The sequence below is a fragment of the Mobula birostris genome, chromosome 3, assembly GCF_030028105.1.
Source record: "Mobula birostris isolate sMobBir1 chromosome 3, sMobBir1.hap1, whole genome shotgun sequence".
In the NCBI taxonomy this organism is placed as follows: Eukaryota; Metazoa; Chordata; class Chondrichthyes; order Myliobatiformes; family Myliobatidae; genus Mobula; species Mobula birostris.
The window spans coordinates 79834294-79852422 of record NC_092372.1 but is presented as its reverse complement, the minus strand read 5'-3'; the positions used below and the strand labels follow the sequence as shown (position 1 = coordinate 79852422).

The 18129-nt window shown below is 40.1% G+C and overlaps 1 protein-coding gene across 2 annotated transcripts in view; it reads left to right on the top strand.

Annotated features, from left to right (window-relative positions):
* tbc1d19 (TBC1 domain family, member 19) overlaps positions 1-18129 on the top strand; it is a 164572-nt gene that overhangs the window by 124758 nt on the left and 21685 nt on the right. The window contains exons 18-21 of one of the 2 annotated variants that reach the window (XR_011885371.1): positions 2777-2868; positions 4545-4660; positions 6589-6659; positions 12036-12198. Coding sequence is in view for 1 of the 2 variants with exons in the window: in XM_072252924.1 (XP_072109025.1) it covers positions 2777-2868; positions 4545-4660; positions 6589-6659; positions 12036-12110 (354 nt within the window). In the remaining variant the exon portion in view is untranslated. Of the gene's footprint in view, positions 1-2776; positions 2869-4544; positions 4661-6588; positions 6660-12035; positions 12323-18129 lie in introns of those variants that run through there. The other variant, XM_072252924.1, reaches the window with a different exon arrangement.

The window sequence follows — 18129 nt, the reverse complement described above, 5'->3', positions numbered from 1 at the left end:
TTGCATTTATTTAATCTGCTTCTCCAAATCCTGACACTGATTAAACTTTACTGTTCAAAATTACCATCAACCACTTAAGTTTGAAACCCACAATATCAAGGCTATTAGCGTCCAGCTGTGCATCATCACTTGCAGATTCAAAGTAAATTTATTATGAAAGTATGCGTTCAGCCTACAACTGAGATTGGTCCACCTGCAGGCAGCTACAGAACAAAGAAACACCATGGAACCCGTTCAAGGAAACACCAAACATCCAATGTGCGGGAGAAAAAAACAAATTGAGCAATAGGCAAAAAAGCAAGCGAACAACACAAAAAAAATCAAACATCAAACCAGGATCCAGTAGTATTCAGTTTAGTTCAGTTCAGTATGGCGCCACTAGCCTACTGCAGGCCGCAGACAAAACATTCGTCGATGGAGTAGCCCAGACCGCATTTGACTGCTCCAATCAAACTGCTCAAAAACATCAAAAAAGGAGTAACCAGAATCCAGGAACACATGCAACATGAATTCCAAAGTCCCCCAAGATGAATCCTCAGCCTGTCCAGTCAATCCTTGCAACAGAGATCCCAAGACTCCTGCATTTTCTTCCAACAGCTAGCGATAGGGAAAGGAAGGCCAGTCAAACTCAGGCAGATGGCAGCAAGCACCCACCCTCTGCTCTCACCTTTGTTGACATCAACCTTGTTTGACACCTCAGTCAGAGAAGAGCAATGGAGTTATTCATAGGCTCGAGCCCTAGCTCCAGGCTTCTAGGCCTGCAGGCCACACACTCCGCACCAAATCTCATCGAACTCCCTCAGAAACAGCAAAGTGCAAAATTGCTCAATCAGTCCAAAACACACCAACAAAATGTACATTACATATTCCAATTGCACGCAGCTTAGTAGTAGAATCATATTTGAAGGAAGAAGAAGAAGTAGTTTCGTTGAACTATCTGCAAGAAGTTGCCTTTGTTTGCTGGCGCCATCTTGAAGATCTTAATTCTGTTTCATCTTAAATTGAATCCATACATGTGATCTTAGTGGACATAATTATTCTATTACTTATTTTCTGGCCTTCGACCTCCAAATACTCCAATTTGCATGCATATAATTTCTGTCCTTCAAAATGTACACTTGTTGCTGCCCCCAATTTATCAATATTAATAATTTTGCCTCTTTAAATTCCTTTCTTCTGTAACAACTTTGGCCTTGAAATCGATATGACACATTAAAAATGCTGTAAAGTATATTTGTGTGTCGTACTAAGGATCATTTTGTTCATGGGCCTGACAGTAATATATTGATTGACTTTTGCAAACAAAAATAGAGAATATCCAGAACTGGGGTCCAGTGCTAGGGAACGGCAATAGAGAAGGAAGCATTCTTCAGCAGCTCAGTCACGGCCTAGGGCAGTATCTGAAATGGGGAATTGATGATTAAGGTGCTAAATGATTGGAGATGAGGCGTTGCCTGGAGAGCCATGGTGAGCAAGCAGTCTTGATAAGGGAGTGGTTAGATAGGTAAAGAGAAAGGATACAGAGATGAGTTGCTAGGAGTTTGGGTTGCATAATTAGTGCTTGGAGATTGATTATACCCAAAGAGATCAGGTATATTGCAGAAGGTAAAAGGATTTGCCTAAGTCTGATTCCCTGGACTGGGTCTTTTTTCAGGGGACCTCCATCAAGTAGTGCACTGTTTTTAAAAGCATTGCTGCTCCAGCTATGTTTCAGGAACTCACCGTGTAAATTGTGTACTAACTTATGGTAATACTTTGAAGGAATTTTGCACAGGGATTTTTATCATCTCCTGCCCATTGAAGGGTACATTTCAATTTGGAAAAGATTGTACTTCTGCTCCATTTCTTCCTATTTCTTGGACATGTAGCAGTGAGGGGGGAAAACAAAAGCAGTACCATATCTGAATTTCTGGGTTCTCTCTCTGCAATCTTCTGTAGCCTTGCAGTACCCTAATCTTTCACCTTTCCTCAGTAGATAAGGAAGTCTTAAGCTGTGAGGACAACATCCTTTAATGGAAACTTTCTGAAGATAGAACATAGAACAGTACAGCACAGAAACTGGCCCTTTGGCCCACAATGTTGTGTCAAGCCAAATAAATTAGATCAAAAGGCCAACTAAACTAGTTCCTTATCTTCACAATGTCCATATCCTTCAGTTTTTCTCACATTCATGTGCCTCCCTAAACGGCCCTTAAAGATCCTTACTATATCTGCCCCAGGCGGTTCATTCTATGTACCAAACTCTGCCTCTCATATCTCCTTTAAAATCACCCCCTTTCACTTTCATCCCCTCTGGTATTAGCCATTACAACCCATGGGAAAGACACTATGCAGTACTTGAGATGTGGCCTAACTAGGGTCTTATAAAGCTGCAGCATAGCGTCCTGACATAAATGACGTAACATAACTGTTCTTTTGAGAACTTGAACATTTAAAAATTATCCATAAGGGGGCGCCACAGTAGCATGACACTAATATAGCTTGGGGCGTTCCACAGTTTGGAGTTCAATTCCGCCGCTGTCTGTTTATATGTTCTCCCTGTGACCATGTGTGTTTCCTCCAGGTACTCTGGTTTCCTCCCACGGTCCAAAGGGTTAAATATGCAGGTTGTGGTGATGCGGCTCGTTGGAGCGGAAGAGCTTGTTCTACGCAATATATCTAAATAAAATAAATAGATAATAGACAAATGCAGTTTATTGTTTGATCTAAAAGCTAAATTACTTCACATTGTAATAGCTCTGGGTTTTATATGATCGCTGTAATTATGTGTCCTCAGGGAATTGTATCACTTTGTCTGGTGTTTGAGACGCTCATTCAGACATACCTTCCTCAACTCTTCTTTCATCTACTTGAGATTGGAGCACAACCGTAAGTTCTTAAAACTTGCAGTGAAATTTCCATTACACGGAAAATATTCTTGGAGTAAATAACTCTAGATATGTTTATTATATTTAATCTCTTAATATTTGTAACAGTGATAGAGTCATAAAACATTACAGCACAGAAGCAGGCCCTTGGGCCCATGTAGTCCATGCTGAACTGTTAATCTGCTGAGTCCCATTGACCTGCACCCAGACCATAGCCTTCCATACCCCTCCCATCCATGTATGCATCTAAATTTCTCTTAAGTGTTGAAATCGAACAGTCTTTGCTTGATAGAAGAGAGCTTCAACTTCTCACTGATTTATAATGCTTCTCCAAATTGGACCACATCTTTAGGTCATTTCTTTACCCTTGTTAGGATACCTCAAAGCGAAAATGACTACACAAAAAAGTGGGAAGAAAAATTGTATTCTGTGGCTAAATGGCAACTTTCAAGTCAAAGGAGAGATTTAAGATCTCTGCATAAATGTGGTGGATGGGGCAATGACTTACAGTATTTTTTTTGCAAATAGAAATGTAGTGAAAATTCCTACAACGCTGTTGTTTCTTTTACTCTATCCATCTATTCCTCTTTCCAATCCTTTCAGCTCTTGATTGATTCAGACTTGAGGACAGTTTCACAAATGACAGCAATTCATTAATGTAGATAGTTCTCATCTTTAAGAACAGATGGGGGGGGACTAGTCTAAATCTTAATGTAATCAGCAGCTGAAACCTGGTCTTTCATGCCATTTTTAGCAACTTGCACCTATTTTCAAGGTTGTCACCAATCCTTCATCAAAGTTATAAGGAAAATTGGTCTATGAGTTAGAGGTGTGAATATGATAGGTTGCTAGGCACTGAAATCACAATCGTATGTAAACTGCTGCTACTGACTATTCATGTATGCTACCAGCATTTGGATGCAAAGTAAATAGTTGTTTTTGAACAACTGGGAGAAAATAGTTGGGAGTATGCAACAGGTCCATCAGCCACTGAAATGACAATTATATGGACAATAGTTTGTACAATTATATGGACAATAATCATGGTTTGGAGTCCACAAAATCCAAGCGAACAAGTACTTCAAAATTTTCTTGCCTACCATTGAGTAATACTCATGTTGATACCTTATTATTAGTGCATTGTAGCAATTAGCCTGGGCAATCCAAGTGCAATAAGATTGTTTTGATATGTAAAGTTTCAGTCCAATTTCCTTTTCCTATTGTCACTACTGTACATCTTATTGCATGCCTTCTATGGACATTGCCTACTTTTCTGAGCCATGCTAATTAATATTGATTGGCTGCTTGATTCCTAGTGTTGTCCTCAGCTCATGACCGTGCATGCACAAGATGGCCATGAGCACATTTCCCCAGATGATTTGCTTTATTTTTTACATCCCTGCCCCCCACCTACGGAACCTGAGGCTTGGCATTGTGTCTTGCAGACACCACATTTAAATCAAGACTTTTCTGATCTGCATGGATTGCAAGTAAAATTGCTGAGCCTCTAGAGAACTTTTTTCATCAAGTTTTGGATGTGTGTCTGTGTACTGTTATACTAAACTGAATGGAAAGTTTGTAAAATAGGACATATAGTTTTATTCACTTTTAATTTTTCATTTCACCCTGGTGTTCCTACATTTCAAGTACATTCAATATTTCTCTCTTGTTTTGCAGACTCCGGATATCATTTAAATGGATGGTACGTGCATTCTCAGGATATCTAGCAACTGATCAACTCTTGTTTCTTTGGGATAGGATTCTGGGATACAACTCTCTGGAAATTCTTGCTGGTATGTGTATTTTAGAAGTATTGTGATACATTCCTTTTGATGACACCCTCTTCCTGTTGAAGATGCCTTCTGTCAGATGTATTTGTAGGTTTCTGTCAGCAGAGGGAGTTCTAGCCTTCATGGTTCTTTCAGTGGTTTTTGGGCACATCTTTTGAAAATTCTTGATAGCTCTGAGTGTTTTGAAAGTTGTTCACAAAACTGACTGCTAAGTTTCAAACTAAATTAGCAATTGCAAATAGTTCTGTTCCTTGCCTTGCTATGCATTTTTATTTCTCCCTGTTAAGTAATTTAGTAAACTTGTTCATTTAAATAGTGAAGTAGAAATTGATTAATAAACCATGAAAACTAACAAAATGCAGATGTTAGTGTTGTATATGCGACTGAGTAAAGCAGGTAAAAGGTTTTTAGACATCATGACAAGTAGGCATTCTCTTAGAGACTCTACTAGAGCATCACTCCAAAGTCCAGGGAAAATATCAAGAGTTTATATTCTTAAGAACAAGGGTAACAGCAGGTGATTCAATACAATTTCAGCAGCTACAGTGACATTTTTGAACTCAGTACTTTGATTCTGACAACTAATTACCTTGAATTATATACTTATGATGGGACCACACTAAACTGACAAGACATTTCTGAATGTTCAAATGCTTTTGCTAGGGTATTGTAATTCACATGGATGGTCTCAAAGTTTCTGAGGACAGAGAACCAAGACACCCGAAATAAATGCTGTAAGAGTCTGATTACACAAATATCCCAATTAAAGTTCAAAGTACATTTATTTGCACAATCATGCAAATAGTAACCACAAGCAAAATTATTGAGCAGATATTCTGATGATCCTGCTTGACGTGCTAAATAACAAAATACAAGCACCTGCAGTGTCTGAGATCTAGTTTGATGCAGGCTGACTAAAATAGCCCTATTACAGAGGGCCACAACTGGGGTCCATGGGCCCCTCTGTTAACGATATGCAGTCCTTGGCATTAAAAAGTCTGGGAACCTCTGCTTTATGTTTGGCTGATGCATACAAGAATGTTTTCTAGTCATGTCAGTTTACAAACCATTCTACTTGCTGTGGGCCAGTCTAATGTAGACAGCTTTGCAAGAAACATTGCTATCCTTTTAATTTCAAGCTGATTTCCGCTTACGATGTACAGGACATCAAAACTGAGGACTGATTCTCCTTTGAATGAATGCTTGCTAAATCCATATAATTTCATGACTTAGGAATAATCTCTGAAACAGAACCTGCTGGAAACTATCAGCAGGGAAGAAACTAAATTAACATTTCAGATTAAAGTTTCTGTGTCAGAAAAATCAGCTGTAGTTTTATTTTTGAGCATGTTGCCAGCAGTGGTGTTCACCTGCTATGAACTGTTACTCTGAGCTAGTTATATCCTGTCATATCATCACAAGCAGCTTGTCTACTTTAACAAGACAAGGACAAACCTCACTGGATATCAGGTAATTCCTGGAAATGGGGACAATTGCGCTACTATCAACTTATGCGCTATTCCTTGCAATCAATACCATCTAGGACCTTTTATGGAGCAAAGTACCTGGCAGATACTATGGCCAGGCCAATAACATGTTTCATATTGAAAATTAACTGGAAAAACAATCTGAAATGTGCAACAGTAAATCCCAATTTGCACTTGTATGAACTTCCTTCCTGCAGAAATGTAAATCTGTAGCATGAATTAGTGTACTGTTCTGAGCCATTTCTACTCCACTGATTTAATTTCCCCTTGATTGATTTGCATGCATGGAAATAGTTGGATATTTATTAACAATTATGTGATTGGTTAATTTCAGGGATAAAATATATCAATCATAATTCTACTGCCATAAACTTAAGCTTAGACATTTTTTGATACTGCTCTGGAGAAATATTACCTCTGTTAAGACAGTTTATTTTATTTCAGTGCTGGCAGCTGCTGTATTTGCTTACAGAGCAGAAAACCTAATGGAGGCAGGATCACATGGTGCAGCTGAAGTAAGGTGTTCTACTGTCATTTTGGGGGCGATCATACTTCTGGATGAAAGTCAGTGCCACAGAGCCCTTTTGAGGGGTGGTTCAGATTTGCAATCAAGCAACTTCTGAGGGCTTCTTTTGAGAAACCAGTATTTATTTTGTTCACATGACATCAAATAGTAATAGTTTCAATCATGTGTTAGATACAGTTCCTATTGGGCTGCTCCTCTTGCTGTTTCACCAGTACTGTATTCCAGTTTTACACATTTACGAACATGGATCCAGATGAGACTTGTGGGCCTTATTTGGGGCGGGGGTCAAAGGAAGAGAATAGTTTTGCCATTGGTATAGTTCATAGAGCTGTTGTCTCACTACACCGGAGGCTTGAGTTCAATTATTGGCACTAGGTGCTATCAGTGTGGGTTTTGAACGTTTTTCCTGTAGACATTTGGGTTGCACTCTCCTCCCGTATCCCAAAGACATGCAGGTTGGTAGGATAGCTGGCCACTATAAATTATTATTACTATGAATGGTAACATTGAAGCTGTTAATGAGTATGTGGGGTGAAAAAAAAGATTAATGTAAATGATTAGTTGATAGTTGACACGGACTTGGTGGGCCAATTATCCCATTTCCATGCTGGTTCTCTATGACTTTGTCTTGCAGTGGTCTTTCCCAATCTCATCCATTCTCTTGGGAAGATGTATTAATGGGAAGTATGGTGCCCTTTTAGAAAAGGGAAGAGAGTGACAATTTTTTGGCTTTTGTTGAATGCTCTCTTTTTGATGCCAGCTGGCAAGTGTTGTACTGCCTGAGGAGACCAGTGACACCAGAAAGGAAAATAGTTTTTCAAGGAAGTTACAAAGAAGCTTGATGAAGGGACAGTGGTGGGCGTTATCGATGGTGGTGGACATTGTCTACATAGACCTTATCAAAGCCTTTGACAAAGTCCCACATGGGAAGCTGATCCAGAAGGTTAGGTTGTTTATCATTCATGAAGTAGTTAATAGGATTCAATGTTGGCTTAGTGGGAGAAATCAGAGTCATTAGTGGTATGCCACAGGGATTAGTGTTGGTTTTATTGTTTATCATCCTATAATCATGATTTAGATGATAATATAGTTAACTGGATCAGCAAATTTGTGGATGATACCAAGATTGGGAGATTGGTGATGTAGTAGACAGTGAGGAAAGCTATCAGAGCTTGAAAGGTGGTGTGAACTAGCTGGGAAAATGGGCTGAAAAGTAGCAGATGGAATTTAATGCAGACAAGTGCAAAGTGTTGCACTTTGAGAGGACAAACCAGAGTAGGACTCCTACAGTGAATAGTAGGGCATTTAGGTGTGCGGTAGAAAAAACAGACCCAGGAATACAGATCCATAGTTCCTTGGAAGTGGCATGACAGGGAGATAGAATATTGTGTGCATTTTTGGTCATCTATCTGTAGGAAAGATATCAATAAGCTTGAAAGATACAGAGAAAATTTAGATGGATTTTGCTGGGACTTGGGGATCTTATTTACAGATAAAGGTTAGGACTTTATTCCCTGAAGTGTAGGAGAATGAGGGGAGATCTTATAAAGAGAAGATTACAAAATTATGAGTGGCTCCATCTTCGAACCTACTTCTTCAGAAGGACTCTCCCACTCCCACCGATGACCCCTTCTGCCGTCTTCAACCCTCCTCCTCTTCATGGACACCCCGCTGTGGTCTTCTGCCTGCTCTGGATCTCTTTATTGCTAACTGCCAATGGGACATCAATCGTCTCGACTTCACTGCACCTCGTTCCCACTTCAACCTCACTCCTTCCGAACGCTCTGCCCTCCACTCCCTCCACACTAATCCTAACCTTACTATAAAACCCGCTGATAACTGGGGTGCTGTTGTAGTCTGGCGTACTGACCTCTGCTTTGCTGAGGCACAGTGTCAACTCGTGGATACCTCCTCTTATTTACCCCTCGATTATGACCCCACTAAGAAGCACCAGGTCATTGTCTCCCACACCATCACCAATTTTATCCACTCAGGGGATCTCCCGTCCACTGCTACCAACCTTATAGTTCCCACAACCCCGCATTTCCCGTTTCTACTTCCTACCCAAATCCACAAACCTGCCTGTCCAGGTAGACCCATTGTCTCAGCTTGCTCCTGACCCACTGAACTCATTTCTGCATACCTCGACACTGTTTTATCCCCCCCTTTTTCAATCCCTTCCTACCTATGTTCGTGACACTTCTCATGCTCTGAATTTTTTCGATGATTTTAAGTTCCCTGGCCCCCACCACTTTATTTTCACCATGGATGTCCAGTCCCTATATACTTCCATCTCCCACCAGGAAGGTCTCAAAGCTCTCCGCTTCATTTTGGATTCCAGACCTAACCAGTTCCCCTCTACCACCACTCTGCTCCGTCTAGCGGAATTAGTCCTTACTCTTAATAATTTCTCCTTTGGCTCCTCCCACTTCCTCCAAACTAAAGGTGTAGTATGGGCACCCGTATGGGTCACAGCCATGCCTGCCTTTTTGTTGGCTTTGTGGAACAATCTATGTTCCAAGCCTATACTGGTATCTGTCCCCCACTTTTCCTTCGCTACATCGACGACTGCATTGGCGCTGCTTCCTGCACGCATGCTGAGCTCGTTGACTTCATTAACTTTGCCTCCAACTTTCACCCTGCCCTCAAGTTTACCTAGTCCATTTCCGACACCTCCCTCCCCTTTCTTGATCTTTCTGTCTCTATCTCTGGAGACAGCTTATCTACTGATGTCTACTATAAGCCTACGGACTCTCACAGCTACATGGACTATTCCTCTTCTCACCCTGTCTCTTGCAAAAATGCCATCCCCTCTCGCAATTCCTCCGTCTCCGCTGCATCTGCTTTCAGGATGAAGCTTTTCATTCCAGGACGAAGGAGATGTCCACCTTTTTTAAAGAAAGGGCTTCCCTTCCTCCACCATCAACTCTGCTCTTAAACGCATCTCACCGATTTCACGCACATCTGCTCTCACCCCATCCTCCCACCACCCCACTAGGAATACGGCTCCCCTTGTCCTCACCTACTGCTCCACCAGCCTCCGGGTCCGATATATAATTCTCCGTAACTTCCACCACCTCCAACGAGATCCCACCAATAAGCATATCTCCCCCCACCCCCACCTTTCCGCAGGGATCGCTCCCTATGTGACTCCCTTGTCCATTCGTCCCCCCCCCGTCCCTTCCCACTGATCTCCCTCCCGGTACTTATCCTTGTAAGCAGAACAAGTGCTACACATGCCCTTACACTTCCTCCCTCACCATCATTCATGGCCCCAGGCAGTCCTTCCAGGTGAGGCGACACTTCACCTGTGAGTTGGCTGAGGTGATATACTGCATCCGGTGCTCCCGATGCGGCCTTCTATATATTGGCGAGACCCGACACAGGCTGGGAGACCATTTCGCTGAACACCTATGCCCTGTCTGCCAGAGAAAGCAGGATCTCCCAGTGGCCACACATTTTAATTCCACATCCTATTCCCATTCTGACATGTTTATCCACAGCCTCCTCTACTGTCAAGATGAAGCCACACTCAGGTTGGAGGAACAACACCTTATATTCCGTCTGGGTAGCCTCCAACCTGATGGCATGAACATTGACTTCTCTAACTTCCATTAATGCCCTACCTCCCCTTCATACCCCATCTGTTATTTATTTATTTATTATTATTAATTTTTTTTTTCCTCTCTCTCCTTTTTCTCCCTCTGACCCTCTCACTATACTCCTTGCCCATCCTCTGGGCTTCCCCCCTCCCCCTTTCTTTCTCCCTTGTCCTCCCGTCCCATGATCCTCTCATATCCCTTTTGCGAATCATCTGTCCAGCTCTTAGCTCCATCCCTCCCCCTCCTGTCTTCTCCTATCATTTCAGATCTCCCCCTCCCCCTCCCACTTCAAATCTCTTACTAGCTCTTCTTTCAGTTAGTCCTGACGAAGGGTCTCAGCCCAAAGTGTGAACTATACCTCTTCCTAGAGATGCTGCCTGACCTGCTGCCTTCACCAGCAACTTTTATGTGTGTTGCTTGAAATTCCAGCATCTGCAGACTTCCTCGTGTTTGGGGTATAGATAGGGTGATTGTTTGGAGACCTTATCCCCTCAGGTTGCATTAGACTACAATTAGAAGTCATGGGTTTAAGGTAAAAGTTGAAATATTTAAGGAGAATCTGAGGAGAAACTTCACTCAGAGTACGATGCAAGTGTGGAGTGAGCTACCAGTGGAAGTGATAGATACAACTTCAATTTTAACGTTTAAGAGAAGTTTGGATAGGCACGTGTGTGAGGGTCATACGTATGTAGGGTTTGGAGGGGTGGGATTAGAGAGAAAATCTAGTTTCTGGTCTGTTTCTGTGCTTTAGTATTCTATGTGTATATACTGTATTTACAAAAACAATCAACAGTCAAGAATATAGATACAATAAATGAGCAGGTCAGGAGACATTTGCAAGAATTTATATGGCAAAAGCCTGGTAGATGGAACAACACCGTAAATCCTTACCATTTAATTCAACCAAGGAGCACACTGCTTCTGTGATTTTTTTTTCTTTATCTATGTTGGATAGTTGATTTGATTCTATAACCTGTGTGGAAAATAATAATTTAAAGTTGACCATGACATCACTGAAGTAAAAGATTTGAAGTTGAGTTTCTTGGGATTTCTAATAGAATGTTATCCAAAGAGAAGAGGATGTCATTTGTGATGGGACCAAGGTACACTGTTTATCTTGCATGTGAGAAATGTGATCCAATTTGTTGGGGGTGGAGGCACTGTGAATGTGGGAATTCCACACTCCACAGGACTGGTTGATTTCCAAATATGTCATGGGTGCTCAGTATTAGAATTTAAACAAACCTTGCATCTTCATTTGGATTGGGCCATGGGCAGGTCATAATGCATTGCATTGATTTGATCCCTGTATCTACTATTGAGTTCTCTATATATTTGCCCTGTTAGCTGTCCTTAATCTGTTTCTGTTATTCTTCGTAACCATTAGTAGTTCTAATGTTTGTTGCATTGAAGCATCACTTCCAGAGTGATATAAGGCTGAGAACTCAAAGTAATGTGCTGGGCTTTCAAGTTATAATTTTATAACACTGAATTTGTTTAGGAATATTGGAATATTGAAATGTTTAGATTTTTATTTTTTTTAAGATTATGAAGACATGCAGTCCTCTTTTATTGTCATTTAGTAATGCATTATTTAGTGAAGAAGTTAGAATAGTAACATCTTTTTTTAATCAAAACTCTGTATAAGGCCATGAACTTCGCATAGATGAGCATTTGTTTAGTGTTCATCTAATTTCTAAGCATACTGTTTGCAATAATAAGTTTATGTATAATTAATCAGTGTATTTTTGTTCTTATTGCAGGCTGTACTTGCTGATCTTTCCACACTGCAGGTTATGCCTCTTCTACAGCTTTTCCTGTTTGCTACTTCTAATTAAACAATATTATTTCAGAAGTTCAGAGATGAATATGGATATGTATGTCACGTTGCCAATTCTTTAACACACCTTAACAGTATGATTGATGGTAAGCCAATGGATACATGAAAATGTCAAATAAAATTGCACATGTGAATGAAGTACTTTTTATTTGTTAATGTGAAAATTGATTATACTATTTATGATGAATTTTGCATGATTGACAAAAGCACTGGGTGTACAATTAAGAATAACATGATTGTAAAATAAAAAAAATTAAAAACAAAAACAATCTTTGATATTACCAAATAGTTTGAAGCAGTAATGGTTCACACTAGTTAGTATATAGAAGATGAAATCCTACACTGCTTTAATCGTGTGTTCTTGCTATTTGGTTCATTCTATAACTTGTCCTTTACAAGTTACTGAACAAAAAATGTCTTTAAATTTCATTCCAACTTCTAATTTATTTCATAATTTGAATGAAATATTCACTTAGTTTTTAGGAGTGGATTATACTGAAAATGTGGCTTGAATAATGCTATTTTAAAGAAAAGAATGTAACTAATGTCCTAAAAATTGAGTTTCACAATTAATAATTATGTTCTGCTGACCTTTTAACCTACTCTAAGATCAATCTAACCCTGCCTTCCCGTATAAACCAACATTTTTGTTCCATCCATTTGCCTGTCTATATAAGCCACTCTGGGCAAAACAATTTCCACTCAAATCCCCTGCTAGAGGAACTCAAATGAGCTAGGTAACATCTGATAGATGTAATTGTAGTTCAGGTGAAGAATCTCAACCTGAAATGTCAAATATCTATTTTCCTCTACAGATGTTGCCTTACCCACCGAGTTCCTCCAGCAGTACTTTTTTTTTGCTCCAGATTGCAGCACGTGCAGTGTCTCCTCTCCTCTGGTTTCTGGTCACTTTCAATTAGTAGGCTGAAGAAACAGCCGATCAAAACAACCATGAGTAGCTGTGGTTCTAGAATGGTCAGAGGTGACTGCAGCTTTTCAGCAGGAGGTACAGGGAATAGTTATCTAATGGTCACTTGACATTTATAGTGCTATAGGAAAAAATAAAGAAATTAGGAGTGAAAAAAGGGGGCCCGTAAATAATCTTGGCAAATAGGATTAAGGAGAATCTTAAAACCTTTTGTAAATACCTTAGAAGCAAGATAGTAACTAAGGAGGGAATAGGTCCCCTCGCTCAGGGGTAATCTATGTATGGAGCCAGGTGATGTGATCGAGATTCTAAATGATTACTTATCATCAGTATTCATCAGGAAGAAGGATGTGGAAACTACAGGGTTAAAGAAGGTGTATGCTGATGTGCACATCTGTATTAAGAAGGAGGAATATTGGCTCACATTTAAGTAGATAAGTCCACAGGGCTGGATAGAATCTATCTAAGGGAATATAGTTAACTGAATCAGCAACTGCATACTAAGGGAAACAAGGGAGGAAATTGTTGATGAACTGGTGGAGACTTTTGCATCTTAGCCATGCTGAGATGCTAGAAGACTGAAAGATAAATAATGCCCCTTGTTCAAAAAGGGCATTATAATATTATATGGTAAGGTATTTCTTTTTTTTACCAACCATCTCATTTTGGTAGTGGGGTAGATTTTTTTTAATAAAATACAATTATTCTATTTTATTTCATTCCATAATTCAATCTTCTTTTTCTACATGATTGATTTGGAATTTAGGATACTGTGATCATATTACTGTGATTTAAATGTAATGTAATTCATATTACTTGCATCCTTATGAATTTTGTATTTGTATTTATGTAATTTATATAACATTAATAATAATAGTGAAAGAGAAAAAGGGCAATAGGGGTCAGACTGGAAACTACTGGCCTGTGAGCCTTATGTCAGTGGTTGGATATTGTTTAAGAAGATTTTGAGGAACAGTATTTATGTTCGATTGGAAAGGCAGGAAAAGGCACCATGATTTTGTATAAGGGAGATCAAATATCACAAATCAGATTGAGTTTTTAAAGGAGATTTATCAGGGAGATATGTAGTACAGGTGCGCATTCCTTTATCCTAAATTCTGAAATCCAAAAAGCTCTGAAAACCGAAGTTTTTTTCACCAACAGCTGGCGTCACTCAGGTGTGACGTGGCAGCACTAACAGAGGCCGCCAGACGTCAGTTATGGCTCAGCGCTCATACTGGTTACACGTGCATTTGCTGTTCGCTGATACTTTGTGTTCACTGTTGACTTTGTGTTTAATTTCGTGGTGAAAATGTCAAAAAGAGCTGCAGTTACCCCTATGGGTAACAATGAGAAAAAGAGAAGGAGGCATCTATCATTATCAGTAGTGCAGAAAGTGGAGTTATTGCAGAAGCTTGATCGTGGTGTGTCTGTGTGGCATCTTACTGAAGAAAATAGTGCTGGAACTACCACTGTACATGATTTAAATAAACAAAGACAAGTTATTGAAGTTTTATAGTGACAGTGACATTCTACATTTATTCCAGTAAGTCATTTACCATGTGTTTGATTTGGTTTGTTTGAAGCTGTATATTTTTATGTTTTATTGAATGTTTTTGTTGGAATTTTTTTTTCTTGTCATTATTCCCTAAACAATACAGTATAACAGCTATTTACATAGCATTTACGTTGTATTAGGTATTATAAGTAATCTGGAGATGATTTAAAGTATACGGGAGGATGTGCGTAGGTTTGGCGTGCTGCCGGGTCCTAAAGTTCACTGTACTGAGCCAGGTTAAATAAGGGACTTGAGCATATGTATGCTTTGGTATGGGGTGGGGGTGTCTGAAATCTGAAAAATTCTGAATTCCGAAATGCAACTGACCCCAAGGATTTTGAATAAGGGATTGTAGACTTGTAGTACTATCACTCGAGTATGATGTTCTTCTAAGGGTTTTCTACCGGTGGGTCCCCATGTGGCTGTAGGGGCCAATCCGGGATCCACTTATTCTGATGCATTGTGATCTAGTGCAGATGTTGTGCATATGGACTTCACAAAGGTTTTGAGTATAGTCTTGTGTGGTGGGCTGGTGCAAATGGTGAAGGTACAAGGGAACTAGATTCAAAATTGTCTTGGTATTAGGAGGCAGAGGGTAGTTGCAGGTGAGTGTTTTTTTTTTCTGACTGATAATCTATATCAAATGGTATACCGCTGGAACCTTTGCAGTTTATGATGTATATAAATGACCTAGATGAGAATGTAGAAGGTATGATTAGTAAGTTTGCAGACAACTTAAAATTGCTGGAAATGCAGATGACTGAGAAGGTTATATAAGGATACAGTGGGATATAGATCATCTGGAAAATTGCACAGAGATATCACAGATGGAATTCAACCCAGGTAAGTGTGCGGTAATGTACTTTGGGACATCAAGTTCTGTTAGTTCATATGGAGTAAACGGCAGGGACCTTGGAAGTATTGACATACAGAGAGACTTTGAGGTGCAGATCCATAGCTTGCTGGAAGTGCTGACTCAAGTGGATATGTTGAGTAAAAATGATATTTAGTATGCTGTCTTCATAGGCCAAGGCAGTATGAGGGATAGGATGCCATGTTGCAGCTGTACAAAACACTGGTTAGACCACACCAGAGTATTGTGCACGGTTTTGGTTAACACACTGCATTAAGGATGTGGGAGCAACAGAGAGAGTACAGAGGAAATTCACCAAGAGATTGCCTGTAATTGGTAGCTGTAGTTATAAGGAGATATTGAATAGGCTGTTTTTTTCCCCTTGCAAAATAAGAGCTGAGAGCAGTGACCAAACAGAGGTTTACAAAATTATGAGGACATGGATATGATAGGTTTTCAGAATTAGAGTATACAGGTTTAAAGTGAGGGGGATGAAATTTAAATGAGATCTGAGGGTTAAGTTTTTCAAAATGTGACAAATATTTGGAACGAGCTGCCATGACTCCGTCTAGTCCTCTTGCTGCTTCAGGAATAATCGGAGACCCCACCCACCTCAGACATTGTCTCTTCTCCCCTCTCCCATTGGACAGAAGATACAAAAGCCTAAAAGCATGTACCACCAGGCTCAAGGACAGCTTCTACCCCTCTATATATTGATTGGTCCCTGAGAACGGTAAGATGGAATCGTGACCACATCGACATTGTTATAACATTGGACCTTATTGTCTCTTTATTGTCTCCTTACGTTGTACATCGACATTGTTATAACATTGGACCTTATTGTCTCTTTATTGTCTCCTTACATTGTACATCGACATTGTTATAACATTGGACCTTATTGTCTCTCTATTGCCTCCTTACGTTGTACATCGACATTGTTGTAACGTTGGACCTTATTGTCTCTTTATTGTCTCCTTAGGTTGTACATCGACATTGTTGTAACGTTGGACTTTATTGTCTCTCTATTGCCTCCTTACGTTGTACATCGACATTGTTATAACGTTGGACCTTATTGTCTCTTTACATTGTTATAACGTTGGACCTTATTGTCTCTCTATTGCCTCCTTACGTTGTACATCGACATTGTTATAACGTTGGACCTTATTGTCTCTCTATTGCCTCCTTACGTTGTACATCGACATTGTTATAACGTTGGACCTTATTGTCTCTCTATTGCCTCCTTACGTTGTACATCGACATTGTTATAACGTTGGACCTTATTGTCTCTCTCTATTGCCTCCTTATGTTGTACATCGACATTGTTGTAACGTTGGACCTTATTGTCTCTCTATTGCCTCCTTACGTTGTACATCGACATTGTTAAAACATTGGACCTTATTGTCTCCTTACATTGTACTTTCTCTATTGCAGTTATACTTTATTCAGCATTTTGTTATTTTACCCTGTGCTCCCTCACTGCACTGTGTCATGAATTGATCTGTATGAACAGTATGCAGGATGAGCTTTTCATTGTACCTTGGTACATGTGACAAAACCAAACTAATTCCGATAGCACACAGGTACGTGCCTTATGTTGAGGGATTTGCATAGAGACATCACTGTAAGCATGAAGGTGGGTTGTAAGGGCTCACTTATGTGTTTTACCTTTATTCTATGAGACCCTGTAGTCCAGGGAAGAAACGTGATCTAAGTGACAGAGTCGTGGGGAAGTACAACACAGAAACTGGCCCTTTGGTCCATCCAGTTCATGCTGAAGCCATTTAAACTGCCTATTTCCATCTACCTGCCGACCAGGACCATAGCTGTCCATATCCCTACTATCCATGTACCTGTATCAGTCTCTGCTGTTCCTTTGGGTTCATCAGATGCATGGAGAGGGGGAGCTTGTGAAATGGGCAACAGCTTGCTCTCCATATCATACTGCCCAGACTTGCGTACCTCGACAGCTAGGACGCAATATCCAAGGTCAACTCCAGCTGACAGAGGCCCTATTGTACCTATCCAAACTTGTCATAAATGTTGAAATTGAGCTCACATGCACTAATTGTGCTGGTAGCTTATTCCACACTCTCACAACCCTCTGAGTGAAGTCGTTTCCCTGCATGTTCCCCTTCTCACCTTTCACCCTTAACCCATGACCTCTTATTGCAGTCCCACCGAATCTCTGAGGAAAAAGCCTGCTTGCGTTGACCTTATCCGTACCCATCATAATTTTGTATTATGTTCTATCAAAACTTCTCTCAATCTTCTATGTTCCAAAGAATATAGTCCTAACCTATTTAATTTTTCTTTATAACTCAGGCCCTGCTGACTCAGCAACATACTTGTAAATTTTCTCTGCACTCATTCAACCTTGTTTAATTTCCTGTAGATAGGTGACCAAAACTGCACACAATACTCCAAATTAGGCTTCACCAACGTCTTGTACAACTTAAACATAACATCCCATCTTCTGTACTCAATACATTGATTTATTAAGGCCAATGTTGCAAAAGATTTTTTATGACCTCTCTACCTGTGATGCCACTTTCAATGAATTATGTACCTGTATTTCCAAATCCCTTTGTTCTACCACACTCCTCTGTGCCTTTCCATTCACTGTGTAAAGCCTATCCTGGTTGGTCCTACTGAAGTGCAGAACCTCATACTTGTTTGCA